The 18,055-nt window shown below is 40.0% G+C and overlaps 1 protein-coding gene and 1 long non-coding RNA gene across 5 annotated transcripts in view; one reads left to right on the forward strand and one right to left on the reverse strand.

Moving 5' to 3' along the window:
• The window catches only part of LOC117510360, a 903,074-nt gene that overhangs the window by 342,417 nt on the left and 542,602 nt on the right, over positions 1–18,055 (reverse strand). The window lies entirely within an intron of this gene.
• Positions 1–18,055, forward strand: part of kiaa0825 (KIAA0825 ortholog) — a 429,491-nt gene that overhangs the window by 125,267 nt on the left and 286,169 nt on the right. For all 4 annotated transcript variants that reach the window (XM_034170047.1, XM_034170048.1, XM_034170046.1 and 1 more), the window contains 5 exons: positions 884–1,074; positions 2,372–2,578; positions 2,985–3,095; positions 6,478–6,617; positions 17,693–17,872. In XM_034170047.1, the coding sequence (XP_034025938.1) occupies positions 884–1,074; positions 2,372–2,578; positions 2,985–3,095; positions 6,478–6,617; positions 17,693–17,872 (829 nt within the window). The remainder of the gene's footprint in view (positions 1–883; positions 1,075–2,371; positions 2,579–2,984; positions 3,096–6,477; positions 6,618–17,692; positions 17,873–18,055) is intronic.

Consider the following 18,055-nt stretch of genomic DNA (forward strand, 5'->3'; position numbering starts at 1 on the left):
CATATATATATACAAACACACACTTCCTCAGTTTTGCAGTTATAATCACCATTTTTTCCAGGTAGCTCGATCTATTAAAAAACTAGGTCCTTGGGACATGTTCGTGATGCTGAGGAGTTTGTAGGGGAATACTGTACACAGTTACAAGTAATGGGGAATTTACTGTACATAGTTATAAGTACTACTCTGTTAGAAAGAGAGCACCTGTGTAGGGGTGCCACCATGCCAAAACTCTGTACATAGTGTGGATTCTGCGACCGCTAAGGGTTTGCACTTTGTTGAATTTCTGTTGCCAAACTGACAATTGATGTTGAATTCATATAGATAGTTCACCTTATCACTGCTGTGTGTGTGTGTGTGTGTGTGTGTGTGTGTGTGTGTGTGTGTGTGTGTGTGTGTGTATATATATATATATATATATATATATATATATATAAAAGAAAGTAAAGAAAGTTATGAATCGGGAAAAGAAAACTTTTGTTTGTTTATAAGATGTTTTCAAATATATCATATATATATATGAAAACATCTTATAAACAAACAAAAGTTTTCTTTCCCCGATTCCTAACTTTCTTTTCCTTCCATGTCTGAGCATGTCTGTGCATGAATGTGTGGGTTTGATGTGATGTGTTCTCCAGGTCAGAACATTAAAGGGTAAAATTCCAGTGGGGGATGATCCCCAGGTGCAGAACGCAGGTGGCGTGACCACCAAGACATCCTGTTGTTGACAGACCTGCCTCTGTCTCTGTTCTCATCTTTGTTTCCATCCTTACCTTCTCTCTGTTTTGTTTTTATTTCTTCTGTTTTTGCTTCACTACCAGTGTCCGTATCATAATATATTGTCATTTATGACCCCTCTCCTTACCACCATGTTATACCACAGGGTGAGCGCTGCTCCTTCTCAGTGCAGATGTGGTTCTACTTCCTGTGTGGGCTCCGTAGAGACCTGTGGGCAGTCCTTCCGCCAGATTTGGCCAAAGACATGCTTGGCCAGGTGCTGTTAGAGACCCTACAACTGCTGGTGCAAAGATATGAAAGAGCCCGTCCTTCATACAAGAGGCATTTGCAGATCAGGTACTTTGTTATTACAACACTGGCTTTGATTATATTTTCGTGACACAGACGCTCACTGTTTTTGGTGCACCGCTCAAAGCAAACAGTCAGTGTTGAGAAGTGTGCAACCCCGAATTGTATTATGTGTTTGTAAATGGAAAAAAAGACTGCTTTTATATAGCACTTTTCTGCCTGATGCAAATGATAGTAAAGTTGCTTCTACGTGTAAATTTTGCCTCATCAAGATCTCATAATTACAAGAAAATATCTCATAATCATGAGATTTTTTCTCTTAATTATGAGATCTTTTCTCGTAATTACAAGATCAGGGGTCTTATTGTTTTTTTTATCCAATGAATGCAATACGCTTCTGTAGAAACCAGTGTATATAGAAGAGTGTTTAAAGCAGTCAGGAGGCTTCAAACGTATGGAGGCCAGGCTTTATAATTCCATATTTAAATCTATAAAACTTGATATGTCCCAACAGTGTAATTTTTTATTGGCACGAAGTTCATTTTGGTGTTATATGATGTTCAGCAGTCAACTAATCTGTGAATATGTACTGCAGAGCTGCAAAGTAGACACAAGGCGGTTCCACTGGAGCAAATATTAGCAGGTCATAAACGTGCTCGCTCTACAGTCTCAGGACTACACTCTTCATTCTCCTCTTCTTTCTGCGCCTGCCATTCTTCCATTAACTGAAAGATGATAATTAGCAGGTTAAACTGTTGCACAGTAACAACAGAATGACAAAGATAAGGTGCGGTATACACACGCTGCCTGCATAATGTCAACACAAGGCCTGGTTAATGTTGCCTGGAGACATGCATGTTCCTGGAGGGGTAATTTTTCAGTCAGGCTTTGTAAAGTGTAAGGCTAGGTTAAACAGATGGCTTTTCAAAGCTTCTCCAAGTTTCCAGTGTGCACAGCACTCACATGGGTACTGTTAGTGCTAACTCGACTTTCCTGTGTCTGTCTATCCCTGTACGTGTCTAACAATGTTTTAGCCTACAGAGAAGTGCAAGGACGATGAGATGAGAGATGATAAGTTGCTTTTCTCTACCAATTGCAGAAACAGATTTATTGGTGTTTAAATGCAAAAGCAAGGACTTTTGGGGATGAAATTCAAATCGTGCAGTACATTTAACTTTCTGACTGAAATCACCAGGAGGTTGTGTTATCTGGCTGTGCAATGAGGCATTTATGTCATGCTGCAAGGCTGGAAGTTACCCTTTGAAAACGGAGATGCTCCTGTTTTTCTCTCTCGTCTTTCTTCTCATCTCTGTTATTTTCTCTGTTTCTTCTCTTTGGGTGCAAGGAGTGACATTACAGCAGTTCTGCTGTATGTGGAGAATCTTATGTGGAGTATATGCGACCATCCCGAGGCCTTGATGCACTTTGAGCCTGCTTCAGGAATGCCTGCAGTTGTGGGTGGATCAAAAAGGATGTGCCAAATTCACTGCCTGTGTAACCAACTACTAATCGTCATGGTCATTATAACAGCACCCTTGTCTTTGCTTTATAGGTTGGTATGCACAATAAACCTTTTTTGTATCCATGATTTTCCCAAGTAAAACCTGATGTAGGTGCATCGGTTTTCAATTAATTATACTTAGTCAGTCCCAGTATTGGCTAACTCCAGTTTTGATCCACGTGACCTACTCAGTAATATAAATGCAGCACCAAGAATAATTGTCACATTTATTAGTTACACTTCTAATCCCAAATTACCAAGGATTTAGTGTCATCCCATTATTAGCAGTGAGTGAAAAGAGCAGGGTGACAGAAAAAAGAGATTATGTGATGCAACTTGTTTCAGTTTAATGTATCAGCCCAGACAGTTGTAACTTTTAAGAGGATAAGGTTAGACAAATGGTTTTAAGAACTTTGAAGATCTGCTATAATTGCCATTCGTAACCTTATTGCTGCAGGACGTTTGTGGTTAATTCTGTGAAAGAGGCCACATCACGCCAGCCTGACAGCACTATTAAACACTGGCTGAATGCTATCAACCCTTATCTGTTCACAGAGCACGTCATACGGTATGTACAACACCCAACATCCCATGTCACTTATTTTACAGTAGATACACACAAGATGTGAACATGTTACTATGCAAATGCATCACACACAGATCCATCCACAGTATCAAGAACAATATGTGTCTTTAAGTTACAGCCACGTATGTATAGCTTACTTTATCCAATGTTGAAGACTTTGAACTACACCCTAAAATAATTTGTCAGTTTATCTGAACAATGCTGACTAACTGGCTGCTGTTAAAATAAACTGAACTACGCATAGTTAGAGCAATAGTTTTTATGATATAAAATCAGTTAAATTCACTTGAACTTAAGGGAGAAAAAGTTGCCTTAAGTTAAAATGCTTCATTACCAGCTAAACTCCATTTCTTAAAATCACTTGACACCTGTGTAATCACATAGTCAACATTATACTCACTTTTAATTTTTAGTTGTGTTCCCTAAATTTGGAGGTATTTTCATGGATCACTGTGGAGTCAGTGATCCGGGTCTCTTTCTCAGCGAAGAAAGGTTCATTGACCTTGACTTTGCAGATGATGCTGTGATCTTTGCTTAATCATCTGATGTCCTTGTGGTAGCACTGGAGAAGCTAAGTGTCTGTGTTTGTAAATCTCCAAGCTGAAGACTCAGATCTTGGCAGTAACATTTCAGTCTCTGAATTCATTGTCTGTGAGGTTAACAGACATCTGGGAAGACCTTATGGTGTCCTGAGGTCTCTCCAGGTGTCTGTGGCCATGCTGATGTCTTTTCTGAAAGGCGAAGATCTCTTGAGTCCTGGTGACCTAATGTGATGTTTCGGAGGTCTTTGTTTCTTTGATGAATCCTTCGGTACAACTGCATTTGGCTTTGTGTGCTTTGAGACCCAGATGTGGTGTACTAATTGTATTGAGAGGGCACATCAATTACTGCAAGTAGTACAAGTTTGATCTGAGAGTGGTCCAGCAAACAAGTGCCTCAGTGCTGAGAACCCCAGAAAGTGGACAAGGCTGACGGTTCATGTAACCTGGCATATACCTGGCTGGTGCCATGGCTACTTTCAGGAGAGGGTAATGGATCTATATGGGCTACTCCTGAATTGGTACCATACAGTAGAGAGACAGGTATTTTAGCACTCACTGACATTCAAATCCTCCATAAATTGACACATGAAGGATTATTTTTAGAAAATGGATTGGATTTGACCCAGTAAAATTAGGTCAAGGTTAGTACTCTGAATTCACACAAGATGGTTGCAAAGATGAGTTTTAATTTCAAATATCTTCATTCTGTCTTGATTTGGTGTTTAGTAACCACACAGCAAAAGCCTGCTTTTTTTTTTAATCTGTTGACCCAGATTTGACCCAGAAGAATTAGGCTGAGTAAGTACATCAGTTTGGCAAGTTGGTGTGGGACAATATATCCTAAGTATCTGGGGTCTGGATTTGAAGTTGAGTTATTGCATGGTGAAGGCCACAGAGTACATTTCTATAGGGCCAGCTCAGTGGCAGCATGCCTTAAAAAATGTAAAATAAACTACCACTGCTGCTGACACTGATTGTATGTTGATATTTGCAGATGCTTTACACACATATGGCAGCAACAGGGAATATGTGTGTGTGTGTCTGGTTTATGTACATGGGTGTCCAGTTACTGTTGTGACCTCCGCAATGAAGTCAGTCACTTCCCCCATTCTTTACTCCACCCTCCTTCCTTCTCATATCCCTCACAGCCAGAGGTGATGTCATTGCATACTGGTGGAGCACAAATCAAAGTAACCGCCACCTCCTGCTCCCATGTATTGAAGACTCTGAAATTAGTTCATTTTTATGGCCTTTTTATTTTCTCAATCCCACCTCCTGGCAGTATGCAAGGCGCCAAGAGGCTTTCCAGTAGCCTGGGGCCAGCTCCACAGGTCCTCATCCAAGACTTGGCCTCTGTTGTCCAGTCTACCTCCAGCACATTAAAATAAATCCATTGTTTTCAAATAAAACAATAACAAAATCATAAACCACCAATAAATAACCCAACTTTATTAGTAATAAAGGAAACATATCACATTTGTCTGGCTGTAAGGCTGCATTAAAATTTGACACTGGAATTTTGTCTGTGAGACCTAAAGAAATGAGGGAAAGTGGACATTTAGTGACACTGTGTTCGATTATGATCCGAACACAAAAGTCCAATTTACATAATTATTATATAGTCCAATTTTATATATATACATATATATATATATATATATATATATATATATATATATATATATATATATATATATATATATATATATATATATATAGCTGGATGGCTAAGGTGATCCAGCTGTCAGCCACTAAAGCCTCTTACTTTTGATTTATGTAAGTATTTCATACAGGACATATTCTCAACAGATTTTAAATATGCACGAGCACTCCAATGCGTGTTCCCCTTATCGGGCGAATTTATACAAATAATCTGATTGTGGAGAATTATAATGCACTGAACTGAATTGAAATTTACACCTAAAATGCACTTGCAAAACAATACCATGAGCCCCACATTAGGTTTATACCTTTAAGCATGTGTCTGTATACGCTTGTGTAGGTATTTGTCTTGATTCTGTAAGCCTACCGTGGGCTGTAGCTGGGTAGATTTATCAGAGCAGTTAAAAGAGGATTTCTTTTGGATTTGCAGCCCCAGTGACATCATAAATTGTGCTGTCAGGTTGAGGCACAGTTTTCCTCAGTCAAGCAGCAGGGTGCACCATGCTGTAGCTTTCTGGCTTAAATAGAACGGTTAATTCCTGGGCAGACCCCCCTCTCTCCCCCCAGCTTCCCACCTCCTTGTTCTTCAGACAAACTCTGTCCATTCCTTCCATTAGTTTTTATTGAGATGTATAAAGTAACATGCACATATGCACATGCCAGCCCACACTCTTAAACACACACATACAAAAGGACAATCATAACCAGCGAAGGGTGCGCACACAAAGACATGCACTCACACCAAGGATACGGCTCATTACCCACAGCTGGCTGCAGCCTCTTGGTTATACAAAAGATGTAGGAGGGGGGTACTGCTGTATATTCATGTATTTGGCTGTCTCCCAAATGTTAATTTGCTTTTAGCTGTCCAAGATTAGAGCTAATTCCTTCCCGTGCACACTAAAAGTAAGTGAGGGCGAAGGCATTTGCAGACTAAACTCATAAGAGTGAGTGTCAGTGAAGGAAGTTACATTTCTATAATGATCATATTTCCTCTCAGATTGTCATCCAAGAAAGCAGTGATTTGAATCTTTCACTTCTGCTGTTTCCCCACTTGTTTCTTTGTCTTTTGCTAAATGGACTGCTTTATGTATGCTCACCTGACGCACCTGACCTCCTGTCAACATTGATTTCTCTCTCTCTCCCTCTCTCTCTCTCAGAGATGGCCTTACAGGTCAAGCAGCCTCTGTATGTCAGCTGAGACTGCTGACCTCTGACGCGGGAAGCATTTCCACATTACTTTTGCGGCTGCTCCTAGACAGAGACTGTCACCTGCCCAGAATGCTTCTGGAAAACTCCCGTAAGTCTGCTCTACTTTTGTAGAAAAGCCATAGCTTCAGCAGAAGGGGGTGGGTGGGTGGCAGCGGGGGGGATGTTATTCCTTGTTTAGGTGTACTGAAAGTACTCCCCTACTAAGCGGGTCTACTCCCAGAAAATTAAAAAAAAAATCTACAGCCTTTTTTCAACTTTGTAAGGCAATCTGGGATGCTAAATACTGACTAGTCATTAGGTTTAATACACTTTTTAAAAAAAAAAAACACTGGAAATATTCTGAGGACAGCAACAGTGTTAACCACTAAGCCACTATCCGTCCCTTTTTCTGTAACATGTCATGAAATACTACTACTACTACTACTATTTATGGAGCAGAACAGATAGCTTATGGGATAGGAGTTTAGCTACCAATATATAGGTCTGGATTCCAATCCCATCTATGCTACATATCTGGCCCCAGTCCACTCAGCTGTATATGGGTACTGGCTTTGAACCTGTGTTGGACTGGCATTCCCTCCAGGGGTAGTTAATAGACTCTCATCCGCTTCACACTATAGTATCTGGGGATAACCCCAGCACCAATGAGCCTTCGGGCCTGTATTAGACTTACTTCAACTTCCACCTATTATTACTTGCACAAATATGCTTTTTCCTCACAAAATGTATATAACCTAAAAAAAAAAAACAATTCCCAAGACCAAGTTATTTTTTAAAAATGCATTCTTTCCCCTATAACAAGACAAAAAAAAAAAGAAAAGAAATCAAGCATGTTATATTTCCCTTTTTTAATCTTTTTGTTATATATATAATGGAACCACAGAGTCAGTCCCACAGGGCCGTGAGTGAGAAAGTGTTTATCAATGTCCTAATTATGGTGCTCGGAGGTCCTAAGCGAGTTATAGCGAGCCGAGATGAGCTCTATCCATTTTATGAAGTTATCATCAGCATCTTTGCCATCATCATCATTTTCACCTTGGTCATCATCATCACTAAATCAATAGAGCGCAGTAATAAACACTCAACAGGCCCAGGCGGAGCACACACGCTGACCTTTAAAGATTTTCTCTTCGTTCTTCTCTCCACTGCACTGGCAACAGTCTAACCTTTAAAGACTGTTGTGCACTTGCACATTAATTCACATTATAGCGACCTCATTAATAACAACTCGCACTGTCTTGTTCGCTCACTTGGCCCGAGTCGGGCTCAGAGACTCTGCAATGCTTCTCCCCACATGCTGCCGTAAATCAACGCTGGAAGCGCTGACTCTCGCGTGTTATCACAATGACGGGCTAATTAACCAGGAAGCAGACGGACACAAGGAACAGATTGACTGAATATTCTTATATGCCAACAGACCTGCACACTCCCTTATACTTGCTCTGGGATTCTTACTGGTGCTGTATGATACATAAAATAAATACCATTTCATGCGTAACTTCCTCAGATACTGTAACTTGTGTGGACAATCTGGGAACTAACAGCTGGCTCAGTGCGGCATATTGCAGTACATGTTTTAAGTTTCAAAATGAGCTTGACACAGTTAACCTGGAAGTTGGCTTCGATAAGTGCTTATCTGGTAACGGAATAAGTTAGCTCTGTCAATACTAAAGACATAAAGTCTAAATCATTCAATCATTCAAAGCTATTACTAACTGCTAACTTTTGTTATATGAATTTGGCTTTGGCTTAGATTTTTTTTTTTTTTGGCTCTAAAATCCTGAAAAATAAACCTTAAAATCTGAAATGTTAATAAACTGAAGTGTAAACGTGGTGGTTCCCAAAAGAAGGTTTAGCATCAAGACGATAAATAATTAAATGAACAAAAATAATTAAACAGTCATTTCCTTTCAAACGTTTATTCACAGTTCAGAAAGTGTGAAACAAATCAGAAATATTCCGAAATAAAAATACACATGGGAAGTATTTTAATGATTTCATGAATTAATTTACTTTGGCTTGACATCCTGCTTCTCCGTCTCTTCAGGGTGATCCTTCTTGACTCACTTATTGGACTAGTTCTAACAGTAACAAATGTATGCTTTTCAGATGTTTTTGACCGTTAAACGTTATTCAAAAATGTTCGATGACTGAAAGTTAGCAGAATTAAATTTCGTAAAAGCTAATATACTCAACAAAAATATAAACGCAACAATTTTGGTTTTGCTCCCATTTTATATGAGATGAACTCAAAGATCTAAAACTTTTTCCACATACACAATATCACCATTTCCCTCAAATATTGTTCACAAACCAGTCTAAATCTGTGATAGTGAGCACTTCTCCTTTGCTGAGATAATCCATCCCACCTCACAGGTGTGCCATACCAAGATGCTGATTAGACACCATGATTAGTGCACAGGTGTGCCTTAGACTGCCCACAATAAAAGGCCACTCTGAAAGGTGCCGTTTTATCACACAGCACAATGCCACAGATGTTGCAAGATTTGAGGGAGCGTGCAATTGGCATGCTGACAGCAGGAATGTCAACCAGAGCTGTTGCTCGTGTATTGAATGTTCATGTCTCTACCATAAGCCGTCTCCAAAGGCGTTTCAGAGAATTTGGCAGTACATCCAACCAGCCTCACAACCGCAGACCACGTGTAACCACACCAGCCCAGGACCTCCACGTCCAGCATGTTCACCTCCAAGATCGTCTGAGACCAGCCACTCGGACAGCTGCTGAAACAGTTGGTTTGCATAACCAAAGAATTTCTGCACAAACTGTCAGAAACCATCTCAGGGAAGCTCATCTGCATGCTCGTCGTCCTCATCGGGGTCTCGACCTGACTCCAGTTCGTCGTCGTAACCGACTTGAGTGGGCAAATGCTCACATTTGCTGGCGTTTGGCACGTTGGAGAGGTGTTCTCTTCACGGATGATGCAAAGGAGATGTGTTGCACTGCATGAGGCAAATGGTGGTCACACCAGATACTGACTGGTATCCCCCCCCCCCATTTAACAAAACTGCACCTTTCAGAGTGGCCTTTTATTGTGGACAGTCTAAGGCACACCTGTGCACTAATCATGGTGTCTAATCAGCATCTTGGTATGGCACACCTGTGAGGTGGGATGGATTATCTCAGCAAAGGAGAAGTGCTCACTATCACAGATTTAGACTGGTTTGTGAACAATATTTGAGGGAAATGGTGATATTGTGTATGTGGAAAAAGTTTTAGATCTTTGAGTTCATCTCATACAAAATGGGAGCAAAACCAAAAGTGTTGCGTTTATATTTTTGTTGAGTGTAGATCCGCTAATGGTTTTCAGAGTTAGCTGAAAAGCTTATCCAGGAACAAAAAAAGTTAACTTTATTTCCTCCGCCAGCAAAGTTGAATGAGGTTATGTTTTCGCCGTTGTTCATTTGTTTGTTTGTCTGTCTGTTTGTGAGCAGCCCGGAGCCCACAATTTTTCATATATTATTATGAAATTTTTACTGAAGATTCATATCCTGATAGGCAATAACTGATTTTCAAGGTCATAGGTCAAAGGGCAAAGGCAGGGAAAAATCCCTGTCTCATTCAACGAACTTTCAAAAATTCATAACTCTGTCAAAAAAGATCAAATTTGTTTCGTATTTGAGAGCGTTATGTTGGATGGTATCCTTTAGATTAGATAGAAATTTATTGATCCCTTGGGAAGACTCCCTCAGGGAAATTGAGGTTCCAGCAGCATTGTATAGCAGCACACAGAGTAATAAGCACACAGAGTATAAAAAGTGAAAAAAACAGCTTGCCAATATAAATTATAAATACAAATACACAAGTTAAAAAGTAGACATACTAATACAATAACATGCTTTTGGAGGGCGGTATGCATTTTCAAGAGGCCCGACGTCCATGCCCAGTCGCCCAAAATGACAGCTATTCGCCCTCGTCTAACTCGGGCGAATAGCTGTCATTTTAGGCGGGGCGAATAGCTGTCATTTTGGGCGACTGGGCATGGACAGAGGGACTCAGAAAAATGCATACCGCACAACAACAGCATGTTATTTGCATTATTATCACTTTTTACTGAGATACACAACACGTAACGCGTACATAAAAAGTTGACTCACTTTTGTCGTGTCTCGCGCTGTCTGGCGCAAGCTGCTCTCCCTCATCAAGCTGGCTGCTTTAGCTGCTGTTCATTGTCGTGCTATCCATGAGAAAAATCATCCGGAATATCTATATCGGGACCAAAACACACTTCTCGCCTTTTCATCTTTTCCTCTGCGGACAGTTCTTTTTTTTCCCCTCTGCGGACAGTTTTTTTTTTTTTTTTTCCTTTGCGGACAGTTCTTGGGCTGCGCGCGCTATGACGTCATTTGTTTACGCACAGCGGGCGGGTATAGCCAGATACCGTCAACATAAATCTACGATACCGGCCCAGCAACACCCCGGTAAAGTGATAATAATGATCAGTACTGGTTTACTGGCTGCTACTGTTCCTCTCATTCCCAACCTCTGTCTTCCTGTTACTCCTCCTCCCCCTGAATGAGGAGTTGTACAGTTTGATGGCCTGAGGGACAAAGGAGTTTTTCAGTCTGTTGATCCTGTACTTGGGAAGGAGCAGTCTGTAGCTGAAGAGGCTCCTCTGGTTGCTGATGACGTGTGCAGAGGGTGACTGGCTTCACCCATAATGTCCAGCAGTTTGTCCAGTGTTCTCTTTTCTGCCACTGTCATCAGAGAGTCCAGTTTCATGCCAACCACAGAGCCAGCCCGCCTGAGCAGTTTGTCCAGCCTGGATATGTCCTCCTTGGATGTGCTGCCCCCCCAGCACACCACAGTGTAAAAGAGGATGCTAGGTCCACAGTGATCTTTGGAGGAGGTTGGGTTGAGGTGAGGGAAGATGGGGCTGCTGCTGTGATGTCTGGGGGGAGGTGTACTGAGGGAAGGAGGAGAGATGTCTGCAGTGAGCGAGAGGGTGGGGGGGTGGGGGTATGGACTGGTTGAGCCAGTTGAAGAAGTTGTTAAGTTTGTTCACCCTCTTCGTTGTCTCCCCCTGTGTCTCTTGTCGTTGTTTTATGGCCTGTGATGGTTTTCACACCTTCCCAGACCTCCCTCATGTTGTTTGTTTCAGCTTGTGCTCCATCTTTCTCCTCTAGCTTTCCTTTACTTCCCTCATGCAGAGTTGCTGCCTTCATTACCTCCATGTCTCTGCTCCTGAAGACGGCCTTCTTCCTGTTGAGTACCACTTTACCCATGGTTTGTTGTTATGGTAACCGCGGACAGTCTTACTACATTTGCAGTAATCCGTCAGACAGTGTGTCAGCCCCTCTGTGTCCTCACCGTGCAAGTTGATCAGCTCATTCCGGACTATGGTGTTGTAGCACTCTCTCAGGGCACTTTTCACTTCAGGAGACCACCTCCTGACAGAGTGAGTGGTTACTAGCTGGCTTTGTGCTAGAGGGTTATATTGTGGCTGCAGGTAGACCATATTGTGGCGGAGGTGTGCACTCTATTAGCATGATTCTGTAGTTCATTTTCTTTTCACTGATTCCCATAGCTGTAGTGAAGATCATACAGTTGTTTTTGACCATCTTTTTACTCCCAGACTGCCTTTCTGTCTGCCTGTTCATCCCAGTGTCTTGTGAATGTGACACAAGTCTACAAGATTATCATATGAACTCCAAACTGTATGAGAAATTCTCTGTATCAGCTTCATGGATGGGTTTGTTAACCTTGCTATGACCTTTGTGACTTAGACTGAAGGGTTTTATGTCTACAGATCAATGTTTTTGCTATTTCAGAAGTCAGAGAAAGGCTGGCTGGACGGTTTTGGCTTAATGTCATATGTATCATGACGTAATTTGAAGTAAAGAATGTAACGATACATACGAGGGGCATTTGAGAACTTTTGAGCCTGACCCAGAAAAAGTAAGGCATGGTTCTCCAGCTTTTTGCATTCTGAGAAAACGTTTCTTGAGAATGTGTGAGGTTTTGACTCACTGGGTGCAGTGTTGAGAAATATTGGTTTCTCAGAATGCAAAAGAAGAAGAACCACACCCTACTTTTTCTGGGTCAGGCTCAAAACTTCTCAATTGCCCCTTGTATCGCAGTATGTAAAAAATGCTTGTGAAGTGGTGAAACACTGATATATGAACTGCATGGCGGCCACAATTACAACATATTATACTTAGTACAGAGGTATTGTAAAAACATTTATTGTGTGAAACTGCAATACATAGAAAGAAAAATACCAAACCTTTTCTCAAGTAACCTTAGTCTTTGAAAAACACTTTTATAAAATATTATGAAAATCAGGCTAAAAACAAGTGAAAACGACAGCTGGCCTCATTTGCAGGGCTACCTTTTTTTCTTGCCATCTCTGCTCAACAATTTATTAGAGGTTTTTGGTGTATTCATTCTTTTATAACCTTTATACTCCACAATGTGTTTTTTTATTTGAGTTAATGGAAAACAGTGCAACCACTGTGGTGCAGCAGTTTGCTAATTACTGTTTTCTGTTCATTGTCAGACTTTTAAAATCTGAACCATGTCCATACACTGGACACTCCACCAGTCTTTTGTCATGTGCACTGCTTTCTGTCATTTTTATATTGCAAAACAAAGCATGCAAGCCCTCACCTTCAACCAAGCCACTCCCTTTCTACATTTTCCAGTTGATTTGCTGGCACAGCTTGATGACATCAAAGCCCGTTCCACACTGTTTATACTGGTCACTAGGGTGGTCCATAAAAATGGTCAAAAATGTTTTTTCAAAAAACTTCGTCTCACCCTCTAAATTTGTTGTACCTAACATAAAAACACATCATGTACAATTTCATAAAACTAATAATTTTTACTGGTAGCACACGGCCCTTAAAGATTTTGTTCACAATAACTTTGTCATATAGTATGGTCATTTCCAGATATTTCCAAATTATTTCTGTCAGTTTAATATTGATATGTCAGGACAGAAATTATGGCAATACATTGGAAAATCAAATCTTTTCATATCCCATAAAATAGTTAACACTAAAACATGAATTGTGAGATGCAGTTCTTCTCGTACATGTATCATGCTCCTACAATACCTACATACTGGGGTAGCGAAGATTTTGTAACAATCAAACATTGCATTTTCATTTTATTGATGAAATACTGTTTCATTATTGATAAATTTAAATAAGTCTATGCTTTATATATTTCCACATATATTTTGATCTAGCTCCAAACAATAATATTCTTTATGCCTTGCAGTACTTAATATTCAAAAATGTATGAATCAGCACAAGAACCAATTATACAGCTGTGTAACATAAGAGAACATCCTTTACATGATAATGATATTTAAGTTGCTTGCATCATGACCAAGACTTGCTGCCGTTTCAGTCAGAATATAGGTGGCACTTCTGTCTGTTGTTTTGGTCCTATCCAATGCTGCTGCAAGTCCTGGTGTTACAACAGCTTTAATTTTACTGGATTTTGTGGCACTGACATAACAAATTCTTCATCTGGACTTTCTGTGTTCTCTTCACTCTGGCTGGAGACAGTGTCAGGTAGTGAGACATTAGATGGTCCAGGCTCCTCCAGTTTCTCTTTGTATTTTGCTTCTGCAGCTTTCCTTTTTTCTGTTCTTTGTTCTTTGGCAGTTTGTATTTTATCTATGCCTGTCATGCATCCTCTACCTTTCACTCGCTGAGCAAGTAGGAACTGTCTGTCATCTTCAAACTTTATCATTGTTAGGACATCCTGATGTGCCATGTCAAACAAGTCCTCCAAAGATTCACAAAACACTGTTTCATCTTTCTTCTGCTTGTCTGTATTGTGATTCTTGGTCTTTTTCAATGTTTTCCATTTCCCGAACACCTTTTCTAACTTTGTGATCAGATGCTGCTTTGCCCTCAGTGGGATTCTAGCTCTCTCCCAAAAAGGAATTGCCATGTCTATAGAGGTCACAGCAGCATCATGGACAGTTTTCTTCAAATCAGTGTGTTTGAAGAAAAATACCTTGAGTATTTGCCCATTTGAGGGCAATTTGTTTCCCTTTATTTCAGTCGGTGGAACCAATAAGGTATACAAATGTTCTACTTCTAGTAGCTGACATGTTTTACTGAAGTTTCCAGTTAATGGTTAAGCATGTTAAGTCAGCGAGTGTCTCTTTTTACATTTATCTCATGTTAGATTCACCATCACCAAAGATCTGAAAGAAAAGAAGCTGTGAATTGAAGCAAAATTTTCAGCTTGTAGCCTAAAATAACATTTTTGAAAGTATGTTGTTTGTGAGAAATATTTAAACCCAGGTATAGTTTTAAATTGAGTATAAAATTATACTTTAGTTACACTCAGGTGGTTAACTTCTATCCTCTTTATAAGTGATGTGATTAGATACTGGATAATGGATAACCTATTGCACGGGCACTCGGGCAGCGATAATTGATATATTTACAACCTTCAGCTATGATGTGTTACCTCTAAATATTAATGTATGACAAAAATATTTGGCAGGCTTTCTTTTTTCCCAAAGCATCATAAAATGAAGGGGTGAGAGTAATGAATTTCCAACTCATTTTTTTGAACCACCCTACTGGTCACCCCTAAGTCAGAGTGAACGTTACTGCTCTATCTTCTTCTTTGGTTGGATTAGAACTCTGTTGAAGCTTGAGATCATATTGCAATTTTTGGCTATGGTTTTCTTTATCAGTAGCCACAAGATGACATCACTGCTCCAAAAAATACATTTCTACTTTTCAAAAATGCTTGTGTTTAGGCAGTTTAAAAAAAATGACATTCCAGTCAAAGCTCAAGGTCATACTGATAACGCTGGTCTACAGCCCAATAAATATAGTCAAATGCTATTGGGCCACTGAAAATGTAAATGGTGTTTGAAATTGATTGGCTCTACTTTTTAAGATATGTTCGTTCTGTGTGACTAAGGGTTAATATATAACCCTTTTGCTGATTTTTAATGTTTTACAAAAAGAGAGCAGGTGAAATATTATCAACAATCAGAGAAACATTAAAAGACCTATGTTTATGATTCATCAAGAAATGCTACCATAGAATTATGTAAACATAAAATGTAATAAATTTAAATGTCTTGGAAACAGTAGCCAATCAGACATTTTTATTGACATTTGAATACAGCATGTTAAAATTTATAATAAATACCACATTTTATTTCTGAAGCAAATAGCTTCTAAAACTTTGCAGACCATTGTAATTGTACTTTTTGTTCCACAGGCCTGCATGCATTAACTTAGCATCATAAAAAGAATCTCCTATTTCAATAATTATCTTGAGCACATCCTCAATATGTACAAGAGTTACACACTACTAAAATGAATAATAACAACAACAACAATAATAATAATATGTTTCCCTAAGACCCAGGGATGTTAGATGCTTCACAAATTTTGGTTCATTTCTTATATGTAAAGTTTATTTTACAAAAGCACCCTGTCAACCACATTATTGCTCTGTGACATTTGTTGCAATGCAGCAGATTTGCTTGTTTTCAAAGCCCGGTATCTTATTAGAGAGCTTGCTAACAACTAAATTACTGACAGACTGAGTACTAGTTTGAACACAAATATACATATATTTGCCATGCTAAACTGCTCATGCACTTTTGCAACAACATAGTTACACAACTCATTTTAAATCACTAAAATCTCTTTTTTTTTTTCTGGCATGCATGCACACCCATGTACACACACTTGCAGCCTTTTATGACTATCAGTATGTCTGCTTCCAATTATAGAGGTTTGTAAGGAGGGCCCAAGTGACTGGTTGACTGGTCGTCCGGAAGATAAACAGGTGTATGCATTGGATATGTATCAAGTCTGGATAGGCTTAAAGGCAGAGAGGGAGGAACAATAGCACAAGCAACAGAAAAACTGACATGGAAACACAAACACACTGGAATGATTGTGTTCTGCAGCAGTGGAGGAAACTCTACTGAGATGCGCCAAGACACTGTCGTCTGTTTTTCTGAAGTCATCTGCTGTTCTATAATAGGATCATTATTAAAGCATACCTAGTTAACCTGTCATGCTCTCCAGCAACCCAAGTGGAAATTAATGTTAGCCATCTTTGTTTCTTTGAGCCATTGCAACCACAGCAGTGATATCCAGAGCATCTTCTCTGTGAGGACCAATTACCAGATTGGCACTGAACAAGATGTCGGCATAACGCTGTAATACCGCCTAATAGGATGATTGTAGGTCAAGGTGTTTGACCATTTCTGCATGTATGTTGCAGATGCGTGATTGTAAAATAGGAAGAGTGAGATATAGAGAATGATGAGATCAGTTCTTATCCAGACTTTGAGTGGTGGCAGTGTGTCCTACCTGTCTGTTATTAAGCTGGCTGATATTACTGGCCCTGTAATGCAGCACATAATTTAGGCCTGTCATTTTAAAATAGTCCAGCATTAGTCAGAAAGGAAGCCATGCTGCCCTCCATCACAGCGCCCCCTCATTGACTGTTGCGTTGCATGCACGCGCCTATTCAAATCACTGTCATCTCCCACACAGCAGACTGACAGACCGCTGGATGTCTGCCACCTCTGGAGCAATGGGCCTCTCCTCAACAACCCTTGTCAACTTAACACTCACATGCACACTTGTAAGCACACAAAACACATATATAGATACCCATATGGGTCACACACGATTTTACACATATACACACACGTCCGCCCTCAATCCTGGGCTCCGACAGCAACCCCCACAAGGACACCCTGTCAAAACCTCTTCCTTTTCACTTCCTGTCTCCATGTGCTCTGGATCCCACAGCCAGGGGCTTTGAAATCTCGTTCTGTTTTTCTAGTCTTTTTTCCTCCCATCTAAAGCAAATGTTGGTTTTTCTTCCTCGTCTATTCCACAATGCCTTTTGTTCCCCCCTTTTGTTAACATGTGTCAGGTTTGGGCAGCCTTGACATTTTCCAACTTTGTGTGTGTGTGTGTGTGCGCGTGTGTGCATATATCAAAAATGCCTGTTTATCCGATGTTATTTCTTCTGTTGGTTACCTCTATAAATTTTACATGCATAAGTTAAAGTATTTTTGTTTCTGTTTCAATCAAGTCATACTGAAAATTAAGATTGTATGCTTGTACTGTGCATTGACATTTCTTACCAGTGATTGTGTTTTGTTTTTTTTTCTTTCTGTTTCTCAGGTTATTGCAAGGAGAGCAATTTAGAAATGTCTACAGAACTTTTAAAGGGAGATGATGACTTCATAATTGCATTGTTCAATGTTTTCAGTCATCTGAACAGTGTTCCAAAAGCCCTGACTGAGGCCCTTCAACCATACCTGGACAGCGCACATGTATGGCAACATTTTTACACATTGTCAGGTAAAGAAACTGTCCTCTACTATGTAATACTGGATAGATAATGGATTTTTAATTCATGGTACAGTCTTTCATGGGTTTAGAATGTTACACCCAGCCCTAAACTGACCCGTGTGAGGTCGGACACAGAAGAAATTATTAATAGTGACTGACCAGTATGTCACAGATCGCTCCTCTGCGTCCTGG

This window comes from Thalassophryne amazonica, chromosome 5 (assembly GCF_902500255.1).
Source record: "Thalassophryne amazonica chromosome 5, fThaAma1.1, whole genome shotgun sequence".
Lineage (NCBI taxonomy): Eukaryota > Metazoa > Chordata > Actinopteri > Batrachoidiformes > Batrachoididae > Thalassophryne > Thalassophryne amazonica.